The sequence below is a fragment of the Salvelinus namaycush genome, chromosome 19 (genome assembly GCF_016432855.1).
Source record: "Salvelinus namaycush isolate Seneca chromosome 19, SaNama_1.0, whole genome shotgun sequence".
NCBI classification, from domain to species: Eukaryota; Metazoa; Chordata; class Actinopteri; order Salmoniformes; family Salmonidae; genus Salvelinus; species Salvelinus namaycush.
In genome coordinates this window covers 31328643-31355011 of record NC_052325.1, presented here as the reverse complement: position 1 = coordinate 31355011, position 26369 = coordinate 31328643, and the positions used below count along the sequence as shown (strand labels likewise).

Here is a 26369-nt window from a genome sequence, read left to right as displayed (position 1 = left end):
ATATTATATCAAGCGTTCTTCTAGTTGTGTGTGTGTGCTGTATTTCCAATGCATACTTGCTTTTGCTAGTTTTCATTTCTCATGATGTACGTTATTTCACATTGCTGAATGTTTTTGATGGATTGGATCTCAACGATGAATTGATCTTGAACCGTTCAAAAATACCTCAGTGATCTTGAACGCACCCCTTGTGTCAGACAAATAATTCCGATCGGCAATGAGCGCAAATACAAATGTTTTCCGCAGCGATACACGGCCACTAACACACACCAACGTTATTTATTTTCATTTTTTTCTGGATGATAAAGGTCGGTTTGTCAGATAATAGGTTGATAACGCTAATCGAGATATGGCAGCAGTCAGCTTCTCCGAGGCGCTCTGTCAGCCGTGCGTTTATCACGAGAAATTCAAAGGTAAGTCGAGCATCATTGACCCATCATTATTTATTTAATTTATTGCATGTGCGATTAAACTGGTTATCACACGCCGTACAATGGCGTACTGCTTTGATTTGAAATTATTTATGTTGTCGCATTGTACACAGATTATCGCGTACAATAGGGATTCCTCAGTTCTACACATTACATTCCTAGCTATCTGTACTGATCTAAACGTTGCAACCCTCTGGGGGGGGGGACCTTATGTGCTGAAACCCCTGTGGTCAGTTGAGCTGAATGTGAAGAGACCCCTGATGCCTGTCCACCTGAGTCCAGAGCAGGTGGGGCTGGAGATGCTGTATCTCTGTGGACAACTGGACCTTCTCATCAGGGCACAGGTACACCAGGTGAGAACTCATGCACCCCATCTGAGTATACCCTTCCTCACCAGAACTTACTGATACACTTGAGTATGAGAGTACTGTAATGGATAACTTGAGAGATTTTGATGTTGTGTATTTGGAAATAAACTGTTATGTTTAGTAGACCTACTCTATTTCTTTGTGCACGTCCTCTTTTGAAATGTATTTTCACTCTACAGTTCCAGGAGCAGCTGAGACAGGACTGTAGCCCTGAGGAGTCGGACACTTTCCAGGAGCAAGGTGAGTCTCAATCAGAACAGAACAGATGCTCTGAAGTAGGCCTAACCCTAACTGCAGCTCTTGTCACCTTGCCTATTGCACCACAGACCTGTGATTCCTACCCTGAGTGTCTAATGTCCCTTTTGTATTTACCCAGGAGCAGAGATTATTGATCAGATGCTCCAATGCTTAGAACACCTGCCAAAACCTATGCCGCACCTGGAGGTAGTACCACATCAACCTATAACAACATATACAGTTGAAGTCGGAAGTTTACATACACTTAGGTTGGAGTCATTAAAACTTGTTTTTCAACTGCTACACAAATTTCTTGTTAACAAACTATAGTTTTGGCAAGTCGGTTAGGACATCTACTTTGTGCATGACACAAGTAATTTTTCCAACAATTGTTTACAGACAGATTATTTAACTTATAATTCACTGTATCACAATTCCAGTGGGTCAGAAGTTTACATACACTGAGTTGACTGTGCCTTTAAACAGCTTGGAAAATTCCAGAAAATGATGTCATGGCTTTAGAAGCTTCTGATAGGCTAGTTGACACAATTTGAGTCAATTGGAGGTGTACCTGTGGATGTATTTCAAGGCCTACCTTCAAACTCAGTGCCTCTTTGCTTGACATCATGGGAAAATCTAAATAAATCAGCCAAGACCTCAGAAAAACAATTGTAGACCTCCACAAATCTGGTTCATCCTTGGGAGCAATTTCCAAACGCCTGAAGGTACCACGTTCATCTGTACAAACAATAGTATGCAAGTATAAACACCATGGGAACACGCAGCTGTCATACCGCTCAGGAAGTAGACGCTTTCTGTCTCGTAGAGATGAACGTACTTTGGTGCGAAAAGTGCAAATCAATCCCAGAACAACAGCAAAAGGACCTTGTGAAGATGCTGGAGGAAACGGGTACAAAAGTATCTATATCCACAGTAAAACGTGTCCTATATCGACATAACCTGAAAGGCCGCTCAGCAAGGAAGAAGCCACTGCTCCAAAACCGCCATAAAAAAGCCAGACTACGGTTTGCAACTGCACATGGGGACAAAGATCGTACTTTTTGGAGAAATGTCCTCTGGTCTGATGAAACCAAAATAGAACTGTTTGGTCATAATGACCATCGTTATGTTTGGAGGAAAAAGGGGGAGGCTTGCAAGCAGAAGAACACCATCCCAACCGTGAAGCATGGGGGTGGCAGCATCATGCTGTGGGGGTGCTTTGCTGCAGGAGGGGTGGGTGGACTTCACAAAATAGATGGCATCATGAAGAATGAAAATTATGTGGATATATTGAAGCAACATCTCAAGACATCAGTCAGGAAGTTAAAGCTTGGTCACAAATGGATCTTCCAAATGGACAATGACCCCAAGCATACTTCCAAAGTTGTGGCAAAATGGCTTAGGACAACAAAGTCAAGGTATTGGAGTGGCCATCACAGCGCCCTGACCTCAATCCCATAGAAAAATTGTGGGCAGAACTGAAAAAGCGTGTGCGAGCAAGGAGGCCTACAAACCTGACTCAGTTACACCAGCTCTGTCAGGAGGAATTGTGGGAAGCTTGTGGAAGGCTACCGAAAACGTTTGACCGAAGTTAAACAATGTAAAGGCAATGCTACCAACTACTAATTGAGTGTATGTCAACTTCTGACCCACTGGGATTGTGATGAAAGAAATAAAAGCTGAAATAAATCATTATCTACTATTATTCTGACATTTCACATTCTTAAAATAAAGTGGTGATCCTAACTGACCTAAAACAGGGATTTTTACTAGGATTAAATGTCAGGAATTGTGAAAATCTGAGTTTAAATGTATTTGTCTAAGGTGTATGTAAACTTCCGACTTCAAATGTAAATATAGCTGCAAGTTTCAAGTTTTATTAGTTGTAGGTAAGGGATACACAGTCCAACGAAATACTTACTTGCAGGTTCCTTCTCGACAATGCAACAACAATAAGAAATAATTAAATGAACATTTTCGCATAAGAATATGACAGGAAGGCACTATTTATAGTCCAATATTTACACACATTTTGGGGAAGGGCAGGGTTCAAGCTATGGCCATACAGTGCAACCATCTGGACAAATTGGACACATCGCCCTAGGATTAGCTACTTCTGTACTACTTACCACGCTTGCCAAATATCAGAACTCAAAATCAAACAGGTCGTGCAATATGCTTTTGATGTTGTTGACTTTAAACGTCTCCAGAACCGCTAGACCGATCGGCAAGCCTCTAGCTCAATTAATATGGCCACTATAAGCCAATAAGCTTCTATGAATGGCTTTTCCTGTCCAACAGCGCCCCCATGCAGCCAAACAGTACCATACTATACAGGTTAGCTAGACTCACATCCCTGTGCATCAGGGATGTAGTGCTGCCGGAGCATAACTTGTTTTGATTTGATAATACATGGAGCTGGTAAAAATATTTTGGGAAAATAATTTCTGAAGCTGAACAATTATGTCCAGCAAGATCACATAATGATGAATGAGTATTTTACATAACAGAACCAAATCTAATATCATAGCATAGTTAGGCCTATAACATTACACTAAAAACACCTAATTTCTAGTGAGATTATAAGAGCTGAAGCTAAATATTCACATTGCTTTTCTCATGCGGCCAAAACTCAACAGCGCACGCCACTCGGCAGGATATATGCTTTGATTGAATCAAAATACAACAAAGGCTAATAGTTTAACACCATCTGCTCTAATTCACTCACGAAACAGTAATATAATATCTAAATGCATATTCCCAAGAAGACCAAATGATTGGCATGCAGACGCAGTTTGGACATTTCACCGGTAAAATGTGAAGAATTATCATTCACGATTGTCAGTGATGAATGCCTATTTTTGAAATTAGGTATTGCTAACTTGGTGTTTGAGGGTATTAAAAATATAAAATTTTCTTGAGATAATATGTGTGGGCATAGACAGACATTGAAATTGTAGGATGCATTTTATGCACATTCTATACAAATATTCAGTAGACTACATCTGTCTGTACAAACTTTGATTGAGAAATAATAATGTAACAAAAAAATAAATGCTCTCCTGCACCTAAAGAAATGGCACTACGACACTGCTGAGCATGTGGGCAAAATTTCATGACTGTGGGTCAAACCGATCAAGAGATAAATATGTGCCCATTATAGTACCACAATATGGTCGATCTGCCTGCGCTTGCATATGTTTAGTCTTTACAGTGTTTTGAACATGTACATCAAGTTATATGAATAACCATGCATGATTTACATGCATTTATGTCTTAAATCACGCCCACTTGAATATTTATTGGTCCATAGTGGCCATGTTGTTTGAGATATTAGCCTGGAAAATATTGCATTGAGAGACCTTGGTTCATAGATGCTAAATATGAAGTTTCATGACAATTGGTCATTCGGTGCCAGACTAGCATTGTGTTACAAAATTCAAAATGGCGGACCTTATGGTTCCTTGAGGCAAATGTGTTTTTTGTGAGGAGAGTAACTTATTTGCTGACTTGCACTCTAGGTCACACAGGGTGAGGGGCGTGAGCTTTCAAAGTTAGCAATTTCAATCACTTGTTATAGCGCCACCATGTGGCCAATTGGCATGGCATTGCATTAGAGGCTGTGGCCATTTGCCCTTTACCATCATGCAAGGTTATATCCTCCTCAGCCTTATAATTTCACATTAAGTTTTTTCACCAAATCTGTGGAGAACCTGAATAATGAACGCCAACAAATTTAACAGGGTTTCACCCAGCTTTGGCTCCTATGCCAAATATATTCTCAAGTATTTTGAAGGGGATGTTACATTTTTTCATTAATGTGATTTGTCAGAATTGTGAAAGATGTGGGTTTTTTTCAGGACTATCTTGACATGGTGGGTCTGTCGACCATGTACCCTCGCGTGGAGGTGTTCCTCATCCAGGGCAGTCCAGTAGACATGCTGGAGAAACCCCCAATGGATGGTAAGATCAGGGGTTAAAGCAGCCCAGTGGAGACACCCCTATTGATGATATTGAGTTAGGGTTTGCCACAAATGCCACAAATGTCTCAAGTTTTGAGGGAGTGTGCAATTGGCATGCTGATTGCAGGCATGTCCATCAGACGCCTCCAACATCATTTTACAGAATTTGGCAGTACGTCCAACCGGCCTCACAACCGCAGACCACGTGTAATCGCCATCCCAGGACCTCCACATCCGGCTTCTTCACCTCCCGGACAGCTGATGAAACTTTGGGTTTGCACAAACTGTCAGAAACCGTCTCAGGGAAGCTCATCTGCGTGCTAGATGTCCTCATTAGGGTCTTGACCTGACTACAGTTTGGCGTCGTAAACGACTTCAGTGGGCAAATGCTCACCTTTGATGGCCCCTGGCACTCTGGAGAAGTGTGCTCTTCACGGATTAATCCTGGTTACAACTGTACTGGGCAGATGGCGAGTGGGTGAACGGTTTGCTGATGTCAGCGTTGTGAACAGAGTGCCACATGGTGGGGTTATGGTATGGGCAGGCATAAGCAACGAACACAATTGCAATTTATTGATGGAAATTTGAATGCACAGAGATACCGTGACGAGATCCTGAGGCCCATTGTTGTGCTACTAATTCAAAATGTCCCAGTTCTTCCATTGCCTGCATACTCAACAGACATGTCATCCATTGAGCATGTTTGGGATGCTCTGTTCATTTTCCCGCAACTTCACACAGGCATTGAAGAAGAGTGGGACAACATTCCACCGGCCACAATCAACAGCCTGATCAACTCTATGCAAAGGAGATGTCACGCTACATGTCACGAGATGTCACGCTGCATGAGGCAAATGGTGGTCACACCAGGTACTGACTGGTTTTCTGATCCACGCCCCTACTTTAAAAAAAAAAAGGTATCTGTGACCAACATATGCATATCTGTATTCCCAGTCATGTGAAATCCATAGATTTGGGCCGAATGCATTTATTTCAATTGACTGATTTCCTTATATGAACCATGGCCAGCGAAGAGCCTGGATCTCAATCCCATTGAGCACGTCTGGGACCTGTTGGATCGGAGGGTGAGGGCTAGGGCCATTCCCCACAGAAATGTCCTGGGACTTGCAGGTGCCTTGGTGGAAGAGTAGGGTAACATCTCACAGGAAAAACTGGCAAATCTGGTGCAGTCCACGAGGAGGAGATGCACTGCAGTACTTAATGCAGCTGGTGGCCACACCAGATACTGACTGTTACTTTTGATTTTGACCCTTCCTTTGTTCAGGGACACAATATTCCAAGTCTGTGGAACTTGTTCAGTTTATGTCTCAGTTGTTGAATCTTGTTATGTTCATAAAAATATTTACACATGTTAAGTTTGCTGAAAATAAATGCAGTTGACAATGAGAGGATGTTTCTTTTTTTGCTGAGTTTATAACTCAGTAAAATCTTTTAAATTGTATGTTTTTGTTCAGTGTAGTATGCAATGGTTATAAGCAGTTTATAAACAGACATTTCACCTTTATAACCGCTTATACCTAAGATTGTGTCTCTGTTGCAGAATACTTCTCACACATCGGGAGGCTCAATCAGCTACTAGTACTTAGTCAGCAGCTAGAGGAGGATGTAAAACATCTCGGGAGCCACAAATACATCGCCCACCAGCTGTCAGTTATATATGTAAGTGAATATGGTCTACTCATTTCTATTCTGTATATTCTATTCTATTGGTAGCCGATCAGTCTGCTCTCTATGTTTATTATATTCATAGGTTAAACTCGACAGTACAATAATAATTTCCCCCATTGCACATTCACGGTTTCACAGTGATTTACACACTTTATCTTACCTTCATGTGTTGTAGCAAGTGCTCAGCTCATTCCGAGGTATCCAGCCACTGTCGGTCCTGAAGAAAGAGATTGAGGCCAACTTCAGACAGATGAAGACATCTTTGCTGACAGAGGAGGGCTCCAGACAGGAGCCTCAGCTCCCAGCACACTACATCAGCTGGTGAGAGCAGGAGCTACTGCTTTAATTTATGGACTGCATTCAATTATCACACTTTCCTTGCAGTGCAGTGAATGCCCCATGTTTCACTATCAGGCTAACCTAATCCCAACCGAACCCAACCTAACTCCAAACCCAGTTATTATTCATTGGTTTAATGTGATAACTTTACGGTTACAATCATAGTCTACTCTTTTGGAATGTGTGTCCCTGCAGGATATTGGAGCTGACTCTTAGTATAACGTCAACAGTCTCCTCGCTACCAGAGGAACTCACTGAAGACTTGAGTCCAGCCATGACCTTTGTGTCCCAGCTATGACATCTCACCTGACCTCACAACACCTAACATTGTGTTACATATTACCAACCTGTGAATGTTAATGAATGTGTTATAAATGTGTTAGGCCAAATGTCTAAAAAGAGGTGCTAAATAATGTTACTGTATGAAATTGCATTTGAACAAATTAATGTTTACATTGGCCAATAAATTAAATTGAGAGAAGCCTATAGACTGAAAATCTTCTGAATTTCAATAACAGAGATTGACCACGAGTCATAGATTTGAAAGAGAACAGGCTAATCGGGCAAATGGTGCTCGTTTAATAAAGTTAGATCAAAGAGAAGAACGACTGCCCCCCCGCACCTTCTCATTGAAGCCACAGAAGTTCAAGGCCGATCGCGGTAGAGCATGCATTGTTAGCGGAAAACAGGATAGTGAATGGAAAAATGGAAATCCTTATGGTCAATCTTCGTCTAAATAAATACACATTTGAAAGAAAACCATTGTACCAATAGTTGCTTCTAATACACCAGATGTATGTCATTGAACCGATTATTTTAAAATCGCAGAAAATAAGTTAAGGATATTTTCGTTGCTAATGGCAGCCTGCCGTTTGGCTATCAACTTGTGTTACTCAGCTAGCCTGCACTGTCACGCAGTGTTGCCAACTCCTCAGTAAGGAAAGTAGCTGTTGGCTGTCCTAAAAGTCGCAAGAAGTCGCTAAATGACGTCATCACCTAATTTTCATATTTGGCCATGTGCATGTAATTGTGATGGACGCTGTAGGAGAGAGGAATAACATCGTGGGAGAGACAAAAAGTGAGTAAAAAAACAGCCTAAATATGTTTAGAACTACAAATGAACTTTCTTCTGTCGTTTCTTGTTTTTTTTATGTCACAATTCCAACCCTCCTCCAATTTATGACTTCAAAGTCTTTTAGTGATTGGGACCGGCAAAAGTGACCCAAAAGAGACACTCGGTTACTTACTTACTTTTTGTTCTACTGTATTATTGACTATGTTTTGTTTATTCCATGTGTAACTCTGTGTTGTTGTATTTGTCAAATTGCTATGCTTTATCTTGGCCAGGTCGCAGTTGCAAATGAGAACTTGTTCTCAACTAGCCTACCTGGTTAAATAAAGGTGAAATATAACAAATAAAAAAACTTTATTTTTTATTTTTTTTAGTTTAGTTTTCTTAATTTGGTTTGGTTTTTAACCTTATGGTCCACTTAGGAGCCTACAACAAGTCACAGTAAAACATGAACATTTTTTACCTGTAACGGCAGCCCTGTAGCAGGGATCGATGGTAAGCCCCCCCCCCCCCCCCTCCATGGTAAGCCCCCCCCCCCCCCCCTCCATGGTAAGCCCCCCCCATACATTTTTGGGGTTTCTTCTCGGGCTTCCAGCCACGCTTCCGTGCTGCCTCCTCATACCACCGCTCCTCGGCTTTAGCTGCCTCCAGCTCTTCACGAGAGCGGCGATATTCTCCAATCTTAGCCCAGTGTCCCTTACCCTCCAGAATTTCCTCCCATGTCCAGGAGTCCTGTGTAATGGGCCGCTGCTGCTGTTGTCGCTGCTTCCCGTTACTACGCTGCTTGGTCCGAGTTTGGTGGGTGGTTCTGTAACGGCAGCCTTCCTCCTCTTCGTCTGAAGAGAAGGTGTAGCAGGGATCGGACCAAGACGCAGCGTAGTTTGTGCTCAACATGATTTAATTAAGACGATAACGCGAACACTTACAAACTATACAAAATAACAAACGTGGCAAACCGAAACAGTCCTCTCTGGTGAAACGAACACAAAGACAGGAAACAACCACCCACAAACCCCAACACAAAACAAGCCACCTAAATATGATTCCCAATCAGAGACAACACAAAACACCTGCCTCTGATTGAGAACCATATTAGGCCAAACATAGAAACAGACAAACTAGACACACAACATAGAATGCCCACCCAGCTCACGTCCTGACCAAACACTAAAACAAGTAAAACACACAAGAACTATGGTCAGAACGTGACATAACCATAACATATATATACACTGCTCAAAAAAATAAAGGGAACACTAAAATAACACATCACATAAACATAGATCTGAATGAATGAAATATTCTTATTAAATTCTTTTTTCTTTACATAGTTGAATGTGCTGACAACAAAATCACACAAAAATTATCAATGGAAATCAAATTTATCAACCCATGGAGGTCTGGATTTGGAGTCACACTCAAAATTAAAGTGGAAAACCACACTACAGGCTGATCCAACTTTGATGTAATGTCCTTAAAATAAGTCAAAATGAGGCTCAGTAGTGTGTGTGGCCTCCACATGCCTGTATGACCTCCCTACAATGCCTGGGCATACTCCTGATGAGGTGGCGGATGGTCTCCTGAGGGATCTCCTCCCAGACCTTGACTAAAGCATCCGCCAACTCCTGGACAGTCTGTGGTGCAACGTGGCTTTGGTGGATGGAGCGAGACATGATGTCCCAGATGTGCTCAATTGGATTCAGGTCTGGGGAACGGGCGGGCCAGTCCATAGCATCAATGCCTTCCTCTTGCAGGAACTGCTGACACACTCCAGCCACATGAGGTCTAGCATTGTCTTGCATTAGGAGGAACCCAGGGCCAACCGCACCAGCATATGGTCTCACAAGGGGTCTGAGGATCTCATCTCGGTACCTAATGGCAGTCAGGCTACCTCTGGCGAGCACATGGAGGGCTGTGCGGCCCCCCAAAGAAATGCCACCCCACACCATGACTGACCCACCGCCAAACCGGTCATGCTGGAGGATGTTGCAGGCAGCAGAACGTTCTCCACGGCGTCTCCAGACTCTGTCACGTCTGTCACGTGCTCAGTGTGAACCTGCTTTCATCTGTGAAGAGCACAGGGCACCAGTGGCGAATTTGCCAATCTTGGTGTTCTCTGGCAAATGCCAAACGTCCTGCACGGTGTTGGGCTGTAAGCACAACCCCCACCTGTGGACGTCGGGCCCTCATACCACCCTCATGGAGTCTGTTTCTGACCGTTTGAGCAGACACATGCACATTTGTGGCCTGCTGGAGGTCATTTTGCAGGGCTCTGGCAGTGCTCCTCCTGATCCTCCTTGCACAAAGGCGGAGGTAGCGGTCCTGCTGCTGGGTTGTTGCCCTCCTACGGCCTCCTCCACGTCTCCTGATGTACTGGCCTGTCTCCTGGTAGCGCCTCCATGCTCTGGACACTACGCTGACAGACACAGCAAACCTTCTTGCCACAGCTCGCATTGATGTGCCATCCTGGATGAGCTGCACTACATGAGCCACTTGTGTGGGTTGTAGACTCCGTCTCATGCTACCACTAGAGTGAAAGCACCGCCAGCATTCAAAAGTGACCAAAACATCAGCCAGGAAGCATAGGAACTGAGAAGTGGTCTGTGGTCACCACCTGCAGAACCATTCCTTTATTGGGGGTGTCTTGCTAATTGCCTATAATTTCCAACTTTTGTCTATTCCATTTGCACAACAGCATGTGAAATTTATTGTCAATCAGTGTTGCTTCCTAAGTGGACAGTTTGATTTCACAGAAGTGTGATTGACTTGGAGTTACATTGTGTTGTTTAAGTGTTCCCTTTATTTTTTTGAGCAGTGTATATTTTTTTGTATACATTCTACATTAACAATCTAAATGGACCAAAAAGAGACAATAGAAAAAACTGGCAATGGCAATGTGAGAAAATTATGGTAAATAGTCTGGCCCTAATTCAGGTTAGTTTTTTAAAATGTCATCCAGGGCGGGATCAGCCAGCGGCGGCTTCCCGCATGCGCAATTCATTTGCAGTCTGGACGCGGAGGGGTGAACATCTCCTGCTCTGACTGCAGCTGGGAGGGACTGCTGCCCGAGGACTGAGTGCTTTGGGACGTGTGGGGTTTTATAAGGTTTTTTGACATGCTTAACTAACTATAAGCTAGTAGGGCTTCTTATGCATTAACGTTTGAATTACTGACTCATGTGAACCTGCATTTTCCATTGTTCTCACTCTTACCAGTGCTCTGTCTAACCATGAGGCCACAGCCTGAAATATGTGTGTGTGTATGAAATATGTGTGTGTATGCAACAAATGTATAAGATATGAACAGCAGTGTGAAATGTGTGTGTGTTAAAAAGGGCGCTGTGGGCGCTGTACTGTGTGACCGAGACTGTGCTAATCTTAGAGAGACACAGGAGGGGGGTGAATCAGGAGACTGCTGACTGTGGTGTACAATAGACAATAACAGATAAACTATACACACGAAGAACATATGTGAGGTTCTGAGTTATGCACTATAACCCAATACTATAACACACGTGATTGAATATTAGCAACTGTATTATATGTGATTGAATACTATAACAAACGTGATTAGCAACTGTATTAAATGTGATTGGATATTGACAAACTGTTGGCCTGGGAGTCTGGGTGTCTGTGTGTGTGTGTGCTGGAAGTAACAGTTAGCGCCAGATAAGAGTGCTGGGAAGCTGTAGTTAGCCTTGAGCGAGAACAGTGGACATTGTATACAGGTGCAAATATCTCAGACAATGTTACAAAACTGTCTGGCCCCAGTCTCTGGGGTGAGGGAGCGTAATCTACACAGCAACAGCGACAGGACACCAGAGAGCGCAAAGGGGCTGGGACCAGCTTATGTGCCAACACCAACGATAGGCTGGGTGAGTCTAAACCACGCCCAGTCTCTACTCTGACAGGCCGGCTCGGAAGTGGGAACTAATCTCTGTCACGAGTATAATATACTATCTTTGTCAGGAACAAATCAGTTCTCTGTCTTATCCTGCGTGATGAAACATTGAACCCGTATATACGAAAAATGTATTTGCCATTTATTAACTTTTGAATTAAACAATTATTTTAACCAAGTTCAGGTGTGCTACTGTTCCTATCTCAGTTGAACTTTCGCAGCCCTAACAGACGGGGGTGGGGCCCACGGCAGCACCCGCTGCTCGTTGAGAAGAGTAAGAACGATACGTGCTTTCACGTCAGTCTCCAAAAGTCTCCAATAACACCAGAAAAAGTCGCTAGATTTGTCGCTAGTCACTTTGAAAATGTGTCGCTAAAGGGGTCTGAATACTCGCTAAATATAGCGACAAAGTCGCTAAGTTGGCAACACTGCGACGTCCGCGTCTTCTTCGGTGGGGTTTATTGGAGGGTGGCATCCAACATTGCGGTGCATTACCGTCACCTACTGTACTGGAGTGTAGGCCAGAGACAGCGAGAAACCTAATCCTACCTGCCAGCCCCGTTGCTTAAAAAAAGCTAACAAAATATTTGGGACTATATCAAATGACGTTCTACTCAATATACTCTTTAAACTAATTTCCTGTATCCCCTTCTCCCTCATACCAGATCTCATCCTCTCTCTTTCCCTCCAATAATGACCACACTGTAAAAATACCTGCTCCACGGTCTCTGTTTCTTGGCAATACTCACATTTTCCTGTTGGATGCTTTCCTATCACATGTAAAGTCTTATTCAACTGGCTGTGTCCCACCCTTAATCTTGTAAATATAGCCTCCTGTCTTCTGTCCCTTCCTGCCGTTCTCCCCTCCCCAACTTTCCTCTGTGCTTGAAATAAATGCCTGCCCTTAGTATCTCTATTCCACTGCTCCTGCCATTTCTCCCCCATCACTATTCCTATCATGCTTTTTGCCTCTGCCTTGGTCATTGAAACTAGCACATCAACATCCCCACTACTTAGTGCTTGTTTAGCCAATATATCAACTGCCTCGTTCCCCTCCACTCCCACATGAGCTGGGACCATTGTAAATATTATCTGTATACCCATTTGTTTACTCCTGCCATGGGTTTGTAGTACCTCATAAAGCAGGTCTTGTCTGCCAAATGATATAAAGGACTGCACATGAATCAGAGCAAATAACTACTCTTTCTGGCTTATCTTCCTCCACCCACTCACTTCCTTGTACCCCAAGGAACATGATGACCCCCACCCTCTCCAAGTTTCTCCCATATAACCTCAAGCATACCTCATCTCCCACCTTCCTCCTGGTAAAGAACACTGTCTGAGTTTTCTCCACAGAGAACCTGAATCTCCACATTAATGCCCACCGCTCTACCTCATCAATTGCTTCCTGTACCTTCCTGACTATATGTGGCACATTTCTTCCTCTCTTCCATAAGGCCCCATCATATGCAAATAACGACCTCCCAATATCCGGCTGTACCTGAGAGTAAACATAATTAATCATGATTGAGGACAACAGAGGACTAATCACGCTCCCCTGTGGTGTACCATTATCCACCATGTAGCTACCTGAAAGAGGCTTCCTCACCTGGATAGACCTTCCAAACAGGAAATCCTTTATCCAGTTGTACGTTCTTCCTCCTACCCCCATAATATCAAGCTTGATTAACAACCCCTTCTTCCACATCATATCATACGCCTTCTCCACATCAAAAAATGCAGCTTCAACAGTCTCCTTGTTCACCTGAGCCTTCCTGTTCTCTGCTTCTAAGCAGAGCACTGGGTCCATTGTTCCCCTACCCTTCCTGAATCCGCTCTGATGTGGAGATACTAACCCCCTGCTCTCCAGGAAGTAAGTTAGCCTCTCCGTTATCATACACTCCATAATTTTACATACATGTGATGTTAAGGCCATTGGCCGATTGCTTGTTGGCCTCGTTGGGTCCTTTCCTCGCTTCCGGATTGGTACCACTACTGTCTCCTTCCAGCTGCCTGGTAGTTTCCCCTCCCACACTCTGTTGTACAACACCAATACCTTATCCAGTGCCTCATCACTAAGATGGGCCAACATAACATATCACACCTCATCTTTCCCAGGTGAAGTTAACCCAGCCTTACCTATTGCCCTTTTCACCTCTGCCATGGTAAATGGTGCATTCAATGCATCATTTACATCCTCCCTCCTATCCAGCAATCCAGGATGCTCCTCTCTTGTTCTCTCTCTCTCCCTCTGCCCCTCTGACAAATTTACAGAGCTATGCACTTGAACAAACGCTTTGGCCATCATCTCTGCCTTCTCATCTGTTACTGCCACATCCTCCCCACTCATCAACACTGGATAATCCCACTCCCTTCTGACCCCACTCATTCTGTTAATCATGCCCCACACTTCTCCCACTGGTGTTGCCCTTCCAATGGTGTCACAGAACCGACACCAACATGACCTCTTTGCCTGACGGATAGTTCTCCTCACCAGGGCCTGGGCCTGCTTATACTGAATCAGATGTTGGAAGTTATGTGTCCTTTTTAGTACTGTAAATGCGTTGTTCCTACTCCTCACCATTGCCCCACACTCCTCCGTCCACCACGGGACTGCTTTCCTCCTCCTCCTCCCTGAACTCTTAGGTACTTCTGTGTCTTTCTTTTCCCCAATGCAGTTAAGCCAAAACCACGCCCTGTTATTAGGAGGGGCGTTCTACTATGCTTCCATTGGCTAGCATTTGTTTGCTCGTCACAGGGCTCGCGACAGCTGTTGGCTCGCCACAGGGCTTGCGACAGCTGTTGCCTCACAGCCTGTTGCTTGAGAGACTATCCTGAGGTCCAAACACTTAAAATACACACCCTATCCCCTCAGCCCTCAAATTAAGTGGACACTTCTGATGACGTCTGACGAGTATACACTTGCAGGGCAAGGGGCGAGGGAGGAAGGAATCATTTTTAAATGGACCACACTTGGCCGGAAATTCGTCACTCGTTCATCCCGCGATGATTGTTTTTTCAGCCACCGGTGCCTTTTGGGTGCTTTATATGCGCTACATTCAATTATGAGTGCATGTCTACTTATATTAAATATATAATTATTAATATACACCTACTGTATGATAGCTAGCAAATTAATTAGCTAACTAATGTTAGCCTGCCTAGCTGGAACTTCTGAAGAAGGAAACATTTCCAATTTCCAAAAGATAACCAAACAAAAACATATTTACTTTTTACGTAGTAGCAAAATGTCTAACTTATTTGCATTCGTTTTTACTTACACTTGTATGTTGACTTCTCCATTGATGTTGTTTTTAAGTTTTCGCAGTCTTTTCTTAGCGGATGTACAATCGTCACGAATTGAATTATGGGGAGTTTCAGGCCCGGAGTGAACATAATTGTACACTCGCAACGAGGGCTGATGGGCTTACGTTGCAAACTTCCCTTGCTTGGCTAATCATTTGGACCATCCTCCAAGATGGCGACGGGGATTCCCCCAAGGGCATAAGGCAAGGGTAAGTGGACGAGGGTGTGTCTTAAGTGTTTAGACCACAACCTCATGGGATGACCACACACCCCTGAATGACAGTGACCTTCTAAAGTAAGGATGGAAAGCGTCATTTAACAATTAGCTGCCTACCGTAATGCAGACCTATTATTATCATGTTTGGTAACATTTGCCCATGTATTTATTTCAGAGTTTCAATGAGTTGTAAAAATGTCTCAGAGAACTCTCCTGAATTCCCTCAATTGAAGGTCAGCTAAGCTAACCTAGGCTACTTAACATTACTAGCTCAATATTTAAAGTTGTTATATTATCATTAGTTGTCTATTATCAGGTAAAAGCATATGCTTATTATTCATAATTTCTCAATTATCTATTAGCTAATAATTTCTATATTTACTATATCTATATATTTACTATATATATTTGTCATTTCTATACATTTCTATTTAGAGTTGGCTACCCCCCGGGTACAAATATCATATTTGTTCTCTTGTGGAGAGACCTACCCATAGAGACCACTCAACTTTTGAATTGAGCCTATGCCTAGGTGTGAATTCTGTTGAAGAGTTACAAGAGTGGCTTCTAAAGACTAGAGACACTGGAGTGCCATGGAGGGTCAGCGTAACAACACCCAGGAAAGGACATACAATTATTATCAAGGTAATGATTGAAGTGGATAAAATGAGATTTTGTCAGTGGGATAGAGCAAATGTAAGGCATGCAGACATTCAGATAATTAATACAATACACCTTCTGTTTAGGCTGATTACAGATGCCGTCACAAGATTTACAGTAGATCCCCCACTGCGGACAACAAGGGAACATCAGAAAACACTTTGGGCCCCCCAAAATGAGTATAACTCTGATACGCAGTGTCACCGGAAAGGGGAGGCTGAGCAGGTGTGTGAATGGTTTACTTACATATACAAGCCTGCCCATTGTGGTTAATCATTCTCTAACTTTGATTTAGCTGAACACAATCAAATGTTTGTTCTTGGAGCAAGGACCCACATCTTCCTATGTATCCAGCCATGGTGCGTGTATCCAATGTCCACAACCACAATCTCTTTGTGGCTGATGCACTTAAACACCAGGATGTTGGGGCCAAAGCCACAGAGACCTTGTCAAGGCTATTTGAGATTGGGCACTCCCCTTCATCAGCTTTGGATGTGCTAAAAAGTGATCTGCAGATGAAAAATGGGGAGAATTACATATTTGCCTCTGCAAATAGAGCTCTCTGTTCAGACCTGAAGTTCTGTTACCGGTACATATGCCTTATTCTCAACATCTTCTCTCTTGTATTTGGCACAGATTGTATCAGAAAGACTTTAGGAAAGAGTATGGAGTGCAGAGTGGGCCTTCCATGGTGTCAGCACTAGAGAGGCAGAGTACAACCTCAAATGCAGCAACACCTGGAAGCACCAGGCTGCAGTGGTGCAGAATTTTGGATGCTTCTTCAGCAACTTCCTTCCCACAACACCAGAGATGCGGGCTGAGCTCTTTAAAATAACATCAGGAGGTAATACAGTGCAAACAAAACATTATAAAACCCAACATGAAATGAATGTACTGTTAATGTACGTAAATACATGCATCAGTGTTCATTGTATGTACTCTGAATACCTGTTATGGCTAACATTTCCCTGGAGTTCCTGCAACCCCTGAGGGACAAAGGTCAGCCAAGAGGTAAGTCAGACACAGGTAACATGCCTGTACTCAACAAGTACTTACACTGTTTCACGGACATAATACAACCACTAAAATAGATTGTCATGTCATTTACCAGCATGATTCTAACTATTAGCTACAGCTCATTCCAATCAACAACTTGGGGATCCAAGCTCACCAGTAAAAGGTATGAAGCTTAAACATCAATGTTCAGTACATCTACACTTCATGAATGAATACAGTAAAAGTATTTAGACTGGCATTTGTATTCTGTTTGGGTCATCATTTTCCATTGTTGTTTTCAAATAATAGTATACGGTATTGTCATTCATATTGAGTGCAGTTGAACAATCCAAATATACAACCTTCATTGTACGTTAGTAGTCGTATCTTAGTAGTTTCTATGTTCACTTGCAGACATGGCCAGCTGCTTGGAGGAACAAACAGAGTGTGCTCCTCACCAACAACCTGTGCCCAGTGACAATGATGAGGGTAAGTGAATTGTACTTCTAAGCAGTTCGCATTCAGCACTGACATTATTTTGTCATGACACATTTTCTGTAATTTTAGTTGTCTGTCACCTAATAATGGGATGAATTACTATACTTTTACATTGCACAAAAAAATATGTTTACAGACATATCCTCTGAATTATCACCAATTGACCTGGTTGCTGGAATGCTGCATGACCTCAAAGGGCTGAGTATTGATGACAACTTTAGTGAGGCAATTTAATGCAATTAAAGGCAATCCATCAAGGCTTGTGTCAGCCATCCATTGCTTTGGGAAGTCTCACATCAGCCCAGCGGCTAACAGCACAGCAGCACTCCGAAGAGCTGCCAGACGACCAGCCCTATGATTCCCTGATAGCCTACAGCTGTTGCCCGTCGTTCCAACAAGGCTGGTACAAAACGGCGTCTCACGACTGGACGACCAAAAGGCCAGAACAGTGGCGCCGAGCACCCATACTGTTCACATGCTAAAAGGAAAAGGCCATCAGAAATTAGACATCACAAGTTGTCTGACTCAGTGTATGCAAATTGTTCTCACACAAAGTGAATAAAGCACATGTGAAGTAAAATGTTCCCTTTGAAGTTCCTACTGTGTGTATTAAGGATTTAGCAAATATGATGTAAAACATAACTAATCCGTCGAATATGCTATGCTACAGCCAAGGGCAAATGTTATTAATCAGTGTGCAATGTGTGTGCAATGATCTGTCACATGATCTCAGTATATATACACCTATTCTGAAAGGCCCCAGAGTCTGCAACACCACTAAGCAAGGGGCATCACCAAGCAAGTGGCACCATGAAGACAAAGGAGCTCCCCAAACAGGTCAGGGACAAAGAAGTACAGTGGAGAAGTACAGATCAGGGTTGGGTTATAAAAAAATATCAGAAACTTTGAAAATTCCATGGAGAACCATTAAATCCATTATTAAAAAATTGAAAGAATATGGCACCACAACAAACCTGCCAAGATAGGGCCACCCACCAAACTCACAGACTTGGCAAGGAGGGCATTAACCAAAGAGGCAACAAAGATAACCCTGAATGAGCTGCAAAGCTCCACAGCGGAGATTGGAGTACCTGTCCATGGGACCACTTTAAGCCGTACATTCCACAGAGCTGGGCTTTACAGAAGAATGACCAGAAAAAAAGCCATTGCATAAAGAAAAAAATAAGCAAACACGTTTGGTGTTCGCCAAAAGGCATGTGGTAGACTCCCCAAACATATGGAAGAAGGTACTCTGGTCAGATGAGAGTAAAATTGAGCTTTTTGGCTATCAAGGAAAAACACTATGTCTGGTGCAAACGCAACACCTCTCACCACCCCGAGAATACCATCCCCACAGTGAAGCATGGTGGTGGCAGCATCATGCTGTGGGGATGTTTTTCATCGGCAGGGACTGGAAAATTGGTCAGATTTGAAGGAAGGATGGATGGCGCTAAATACAGGGAAATTCTGGAGGGAAACCTGTTTCAGTCTTCCAGAGATTTGAGACTGGGACTAAGGTTCAACTTCCAGCAGGACAATGACCCTAAGCATACTGCTAAAGCAACACTTGAGTGGTGTAAAGGGAAACATTTAAATGTCTTGGAATGGCCTAGTCAAAGCCCAGACCTCAATCCAATTGAGAATCTGTGGTATGACTTAAAGATTGCTGTACACCAGCAGTACCCATCCAACTTGAAGGAGCTGGAGCAGTTTTGCCTTGAAGAATGGGCAAAAATCCCAGTGGCTAGATGTACCAAGCTTACAGAGACATACCCCAAAAGACTTGCAGTTGTAAATGCTGCAAAAAGGTGGCTCTACAAATTTTGACTTTGGGGGGGTGAATAGTTCTGTTTTTTTGTCTTATTTCTTGTTTGTTCTTCAAAGTGGTAGGCAAAGTGGAAGGCATGTTGTGTAAATCAAATGATACAACCCCCCCAAAAAAGCTATTTTAATTCCAGGTTGTATTCTTTCGCAAGCCGCTGTAAATGCTTCACAGAGTTCAAGTAACACATCCCAACATCAACTGTTCAGAGGAGACTATGTGAATCCTGCCTTCATGGTCGAATTGCTGCAAAGAAACCACTACTAAAGGACACCAATAATAAGAAGAGACTTGCTTTGGCCAAGAAACACGAGCAATGGATATTAGACGGGTGGAATTCTGTCCTTTGGTCTGATGAATCTGAATTTGAGCTTTTTGGTTCTAACCTCCATGTGTTTGTGAGACGCAGAGTAGGTGAACGAATGATCTCGTGTGGTTCCCGCCATGAAGCATGGAGGAGGAGGTGTGATGGTGTGGGGGTGCTTTGCTTGTGACACTGTGATTTATTTAGAATTCAAGGTAAACTTAACCAGCAAGGCTACCACAGCATTCTGCAGTGATACGCCATCCCATCTGGTTTGGGTTTAGTGGGACTATCATTTGTTTTTCAACAGGACAATGACCCAACACACCTCCAGGCTGTGTAAGGGCTATTTGACCAAGAAGTAGAGCAATGGAGTGCTGCATCAGATGACTTGGCCTCCACAATCACCTGACCTCAACCCAATTGAGATGGTTTGGGATGAGTTGGACCGCAGAGTGAAGGAAAAGTAGCCAACAAGTGCTCAGCATATGTGGGAACACCTTCAAGACTGTTGGAAAAGCATTCCTCATGAAGCTAGTTGAGAGAATGCCAAGAGTGTGCAAAGCTGCCATCAAGGCATAGGGTGCTACTTTGAAGATTCTCAAATATTAAATATATTTTGATTTGTTTAACACTTCTTTGGTTACTACATGATTCCATATGTGTTATTTCATAGTTTTGATGTCTTCACTATTATTCTACAATGTAGAAAATACTAAATATAAAGAGAAACCCTGGAATGAGTAGGTGTGTTCAAACTTTTGACTGGTACTGTATATCTATATTTTTTTATCGCTAAACAAGTGGGGCTCAAAACAGGTGGGACTCTGCCCCACCTGCCGTGAATGACGGGTCATCACTGAATATTGGCACATTTATTTAAATATACTTCCCTAACATATTCGACGCACCGCCTATGAAAGACTTCATATGCCATTTCTCTCCTGTTCTATTCGTTTTCATATCAACTTTCTTTTGTTGTCCAGTAGCCAAAGGTATAATCCTAGTCATATCAGCAACCCATCCTAGTTGTTGCATCTTTTTATTTTATTTTATTACCCCTCTTTTCAACTTTCATATGCTTTAGAATGGAGTTTTCCTGCGAATTGCATTTTTAGCAAATGTTTGAAAATTGTGAGAGAGAGAATACAGTATTCGGCATGTGTCCGAAAGTGATTGATTGACCTATTTTATGTATCACGTGGTTATGCCCATATATGTACATCCTGTCTGGATGTTCTCACACTATCGAGTCAGTGTAACCTGATAGTGCAGCTGTTCCTTTGAAGTAAAGCATGTGTTTGCACTAAAGCTGTCATGGTGATTGATGTGTAGTGACCTTGTTGAACTGTGGAATGTGTTTGAACATTTGAAAGAGTAGGGAAATGTTGTAGTGAACTTATGGCTCTGCTGTTTAGGGATCTTGTATACGAAACAGTAATTTCCGGGGTATAAGTAAGATCTGTGAACACCACGAGCGCCAAGAAACCTCAAGAGAGCTAAACCACAGAAGACTCTAAAGAAAAAAGAAATAAAACATGGATTTTTTAATTACTGACACGCCCATGGCGACCTTAGCATTGGAAGCAGGACCCCGGTTAAAACATAGAGAAAGGGGTGAGTATAAATCAGAAATATATGATGCGCTAAAAAATAGTTTTCTACATTTGTATAGAACTCAAATACCTCCCGTAAATGTGCTGGAGGATTAAGTGTTGATGTCTAATGGACAACTATGGGGGTATATGTTTTATACCCGGCCTGTAGAGTGAAACTGTATACCATAGCCGAAGGAGAAGATTATACAGACCAGACATTAGGAGTGGACTACAGGCTTGAAGACTGGCATGTGTTTCGCAAGGTGGTGTGTCCTGAACTGAGAGTTATCACAAAGAGGTATAGCTTGTTCACGGGCTACGAGGCCAGTTGGGAAGGTATCCCTGACTCCTCAGGAAGAATATTTCATAGGGTGAAAATACAAAGAAAGAATGGACTTCCATGTGGGTGCGTGGAGTTCTATATCAGCAATGAGAAAATCCGCAACGGCTACATCCGTGATGGTGGACTGACCGGGGATTTTAAGTTGCGTATGCTTATTCCTTTTAAAAGTTGGGATATAATGGAATTGAAAATGTTAGAGTTAGTGGATTCTCTCTTTGTACAGAGACAAAAATGGCAGTGTATTGTTAAACTAAGGCAGTGCATTATACATATGAATCCAAAGGATGTTGATTCAAAGGAACCCCCAGAAGGATCATCCCCTGAAAAAAACTAAGTACGTGGCTGTTACGTTAACCATGCCCCGATACCAAAGGAATGGCTCAACAATAAAAGGGGGTGACCATAACTCCTATGGTTCTTCATTTCAGCATATACCATGGATATTCATATACCATATGAGGACTCCAATATGTCATGGTATCTGCAGGGAGTGGGAATATTTTATCTTTCACATACGCCCATATATTGGGATTCATCCCCAACATGTAGGCTAAATTACCACTTGTCCTTATAGCTCCCTCATCCTCCCCGGAGATTTGCACACATTTCTGAATCGGGATGTAGTTCAATACTTTTTTCATTTGGTTCAGGGGTATGAGCCCGTTCAACTCAAAGATGATCCTCTCTACAGTTCTATAGAATCCTTTTTTAAGCTTTATAGGTTTAGGGTGTTCAGATGTCCTTTAAAAATAAAAATCACGATCCTTATCCTTGATATTATACCAACTATGTGGGTATGTAATCTTGCTGAGACCTACTTTCCAGGCCTCTGATAACTCTATAGGCTTTGGAAAATTGGTTGTATAATTAAAACTTTTGTTATTCCTATATACAGTATATCTGCAGACGCATTACTGGGGAGAGTCAGGTAAAATCCACTGTGCTCCATGATGCACTCCAGTGTACACTCAAATGGAGCTGTTTTTTTATCATGCATGAGGGTTTAAGTTAACCCACACTGCCTCCACCATCTCTTCCTCTAATACCCACCTGTTGAACTTTTGTGGCCAGTTTTTCCAATGGACCAGCACCCATTTTTTACCCTTTTCTCTCTTTTGATCCAGAATCTCCTCCACGTGAAAGACTTTGTCTTTACCCATCTTTACCTTCTGGAGTTCCTTCTCATAAAAGGAACCCTCTATAAGCTCCCCATCATAACCTTTTAACTTGTAGACCGGAGGTATACGTGGTAGACATTTAGTAACTGTGAACAGCTCATCGCTGTAACCTTGCTCATATTTTTTGTCGAAAACACCCATCTTACGGCGAAGGTGGAACAAATCATACAGATTTTTAAAGACTTGAAAAGAGTTTTCAGAAGAGACCTCGGAGGGTTTCATACGTATACTCTTATGGTAGCTGTAGTTATAACCCTTTACTAAATCTTGAACTATATCCACATATCTATTTGTGTTGTGAGCTGTAAAGTATTTCTACATCCTCTCCTTCAAAGTCCTGTTAAAGCGTTCAACAACTGAAGCTTTCAAATCCAAACCTGTAGCAAAATGTATGATATTGTGCTTCTTCATGAGTTTCTGAAAAGTATTATTAAAAAATTCTGTACCGCTATCAGTCTGCACTTTCTTGGGTGCTCCTCCTTCCTCCAAGATAGAGTCAAAGGCCCAGGTCACCTCTTGCCCCGCTCTTATTTTTTAAGACCCTTACAAATGCTATTTTAGAGAAAATATCTATAACCGTTAGCATGTAGCGATTTCCATCATTTTTATCTGCAAGGGCCTGCATGTCACATAGATCTGCCTGAAACTGGGACAAGGGATGAGTAGAAAAAAACTATATTTCGTGGAAATTGTTTCCGCACAGGTTTATGCAGAGTGTAAGCATCTGCTCTGCTAGCCAGTCATTCACTTGAGCATCGCCTAACCTGCTACCTGTTTCTTCAGCTATAGCTCTCTGGAGCCTCTCCTTCCCCCCATAAGACCCTGGGTTAGAGGGGGTATAATAAAAGTGTTTCAGCATCTTCTCAGCCATCCTTCTTGCCTCTCCGATGTACAACATTAATGAGCCCCTTTCAAATAATGAGAACATTTCATTTTCATTTTTGCATACATTTTTTAAGTATTACGTATCCATACAATTCTGGATACGTAGCAAGATATTAGTACCCGTTTTCTCAATGACTCATGCATGCAACACATGGTATACTTGTTTTACATTTACATGCTTATATCTCTGAATTTTTAAAACACATACATCCTTTATATAAGTATATAAACAAAAATATGATACATGTTACAATTAAATTATGGTTCAAACAAATAAACTTATTGGGCTATATGTTTTGATTATTAATACATTCTAAGGCTGCAAGATGCGACTAATGATGATTTGAAAAAGGTTGCATGAAAGGCATGTGTTTTTTGCACAAACTGTACATACTTCCTCAGTCTCTCATTCACAATTTGACAAGCACTTGATAATGCCTCGAATTTCCCGACTGCATCACCTTTGTGTGGACATAATGCCCCCTAAAACAATCCATGCCTTTTGCGGCCAGTGGCCGTTGTGCCATTGGGCTGAATATGATAATTATAATTCTTCTCCCAGCTGGATGCACCACTCACTCACATGGCTCTGTCACGTGATCATGTCTTTCTCACAGGCTACAAGTGAAGACAGACACATCTGGGACGCAACTGCGTGCGTCCTTATCCAATTCGGAGGCGCATATGGAAGATATTAGAATAACTGTCCACATTTACTTTCCGTCAGCCAACAAGATGAGTAAGCCTAACGAACAGCAAAAACACTAGCCTATGTCAATCTACTATCTCCCATAGTACAAAAGTTATTCTATTCTGTGCAAGAAATAAATATTCCAAACACAGTCTGGGACAGTTGTGGGATGCGATAGATCCCAAATCAATACAATCACTAGCATCAAAAAAACAGTTTTAAGCAACAGATGAGAATGTTTAGATTAAAATGTTGTTAAATTAGCAGGAAAACACCGATTCTCAAAAGTGACCATAAATGTGATTATGCATGTAATGCTTTTATTATAAAAGAGCGTTTTTATGGTGAAAATTATCTTCTCCAAACTCTGTGTATAGTATGCCAGTTAGTATGCCAGTGGCTTTATGTGCCAAGCTTATAGAGACAAACCCCAAGTGACTTGCAGCTGTAATTGCTGCAAAAGGTGGCTCTACAGAGTATTGACTTTGGGGGGGTGAATAGTTATGCACGCTCAAGTTCAGTTTTTTTGTCTTATTTCTTGTTTGTTTCACAAGGAAAAAATATTTTGCATCTTCAAAGTGATAGGCATGTTGTGTAAATCAAATGATACAAACCCCCCAAAAATCTATTTTAATTCCAGGTTGTAAGTCAGCAAAATAGGAAGAATGCCAAGGGGGTGAATACTTTCGCAAGCCGCTGTATATAATACTTGCACACCCACACATAGATGTACAGTTGAAGTCGGAAGTTTACATACACTTAGGTTGAAGTCATTAAAACTCCTTTTTCAGCCACTCCACAAATTTCTTGTTAACAAACTATAGTTTTGGCAAGTCGGTTAGGACATCTACTTTGTGTATGACACAAGTCATTTTTCCAATAATTGTTTACAGACAGATTATTTCACTTATAATTCACTGTATCACAATTCCAGTGGGTCAGAAGTTTACATACACTAAGTTGACTGTGTCTTTAAACAGCTTGGAAAATTCCAGAAAATTATGTCATGGCTTTAGAAGCTTCTGATAGGCTTATTGACATAATTTGAGTCAATCGGAGGTGTACCTGTGGATGTATTTCAAGGCCTACCTTCAAACTCAGTGCCTCTTTGCTTGACATCATGGGAAAATCAAAAGAAATCAGCCAAGACCTCAGACAAAAAAATTGTAGACCTCCACAAATCTGGTTCATCCTTGGGAACAATTTCCAAACGCCTTTTGTTATTTTTTGTGTGAAGATGCAGTCTTGTTTTGCTTGAAATGAGAACATTTGTGATAGGCCTACTTTTATTTATGATTAGGCTGCATATTTATTTTTAACTCATGTTTAATGTGTCTGCATTGAAAATGTACAATAAATATTGTTGAAATGTTATTGAAATGTAGTACTTTGTTTATTAGCTATACATATACAAGAACTACATATGCCCCCAAATCATAGTGCATGTTTGACATTTTAATGGTTTGGACCTTTGGGGGGAGAAAATGTTATTCACTGGACCTCTTTGAATTCAAATTGGTCTAAAGGGTCTGGGAAATAAAGTTATAGACAAGTTATAGATTGGCGTGTATCCACTTTTGGTAAAGGTACGGGACTTGACTTAGCCCTAACCAATAAAATGACAAACGCTTTTGAGATTTCCTCCATCCCGGTAATACATTTTGAAACAAATCCCATGCCCTGTTAAATAGAACCAATGAAATGTTGAACATGTAGAGACTTGTTAACTAAACTTAGGGCTACAATTTATTGTACTCCCGATGGAGTTTTCATTGATATCCCAAATAATGAAGTTCTAAACCGATTCGTGAGTAGACAAAATTGAACCACTCCCCGAGAAGGAGTCGGAAACTGTCTATCCTGTCTCAGGTGC

The 26369-nt window shown here is 42.1% G+C and overlaps 1 protein-coding gene across 2 annotated transcripts; it reads left to right on the top strand.

The window, feature by feature from the left end:
- The first annotated feature begins 205 nt into the window (after positions 1 to 205).
- Positions 206 to 8312, top strand: si:ch211-218d20.15. 2 transcript variants are annotated; one of them, XM_039014109.1, is made up of 8 exons: positions 206 to 413; positions 666 to 784; positions 979 to 1039; positions 1176 to 1243; positions 4897 to 4999; positions 6560 to 6678; positions 6863 to 7008; positions 7222 to 8312. In XM_039014109.1, the coding sequence occupies exons 1-8, from the start codon at positions 350 to 352 to the stop codon at positions 7322 to 7324; spliced, it is 783 nt and encodes a 260-aa protein (XP_038870037.1). In that variant the 5' UTR covers positions 206 to 349; the 3' UTR covers positions 7325 to 8312. The 2 variants fall into 2 exon arrangements, with proteins under 2 accessions (XP_038870037.1, XP_038870036.1); XM_039014108.1 differs by having other exon boundaries at positions 206 to 784.
- The last annotated feature ends 18057 nt before the right edge of the window (positions 8313 to 26369 follow it).

Excerpts from the sequence above, each read along its gene's own strand:
- si:ch211-218d20.15 (XM_039014108.1), top strand. The coding sequence starts at position 494 with ATGGCGTACTGCTTTGATTTGAAATTATTTATGTTGTCGCATTGTACA. Across the intron at positions 1,040-1,175 it reads GGACACTTTCCAGGAGCAAG|GAGCAGAGATTATTGATCAG; the intron begins GTGAGTCTCAAT and ends GTATTTACCCAG. Across the intron at positions 6,679-6,862 it reads ACCAGCTGTCAGTTATATAT|CAAGTGCTCAGCTCATTCCG; the intron begins GTAAGTGAATAT and ends CATGTGTTGTAG.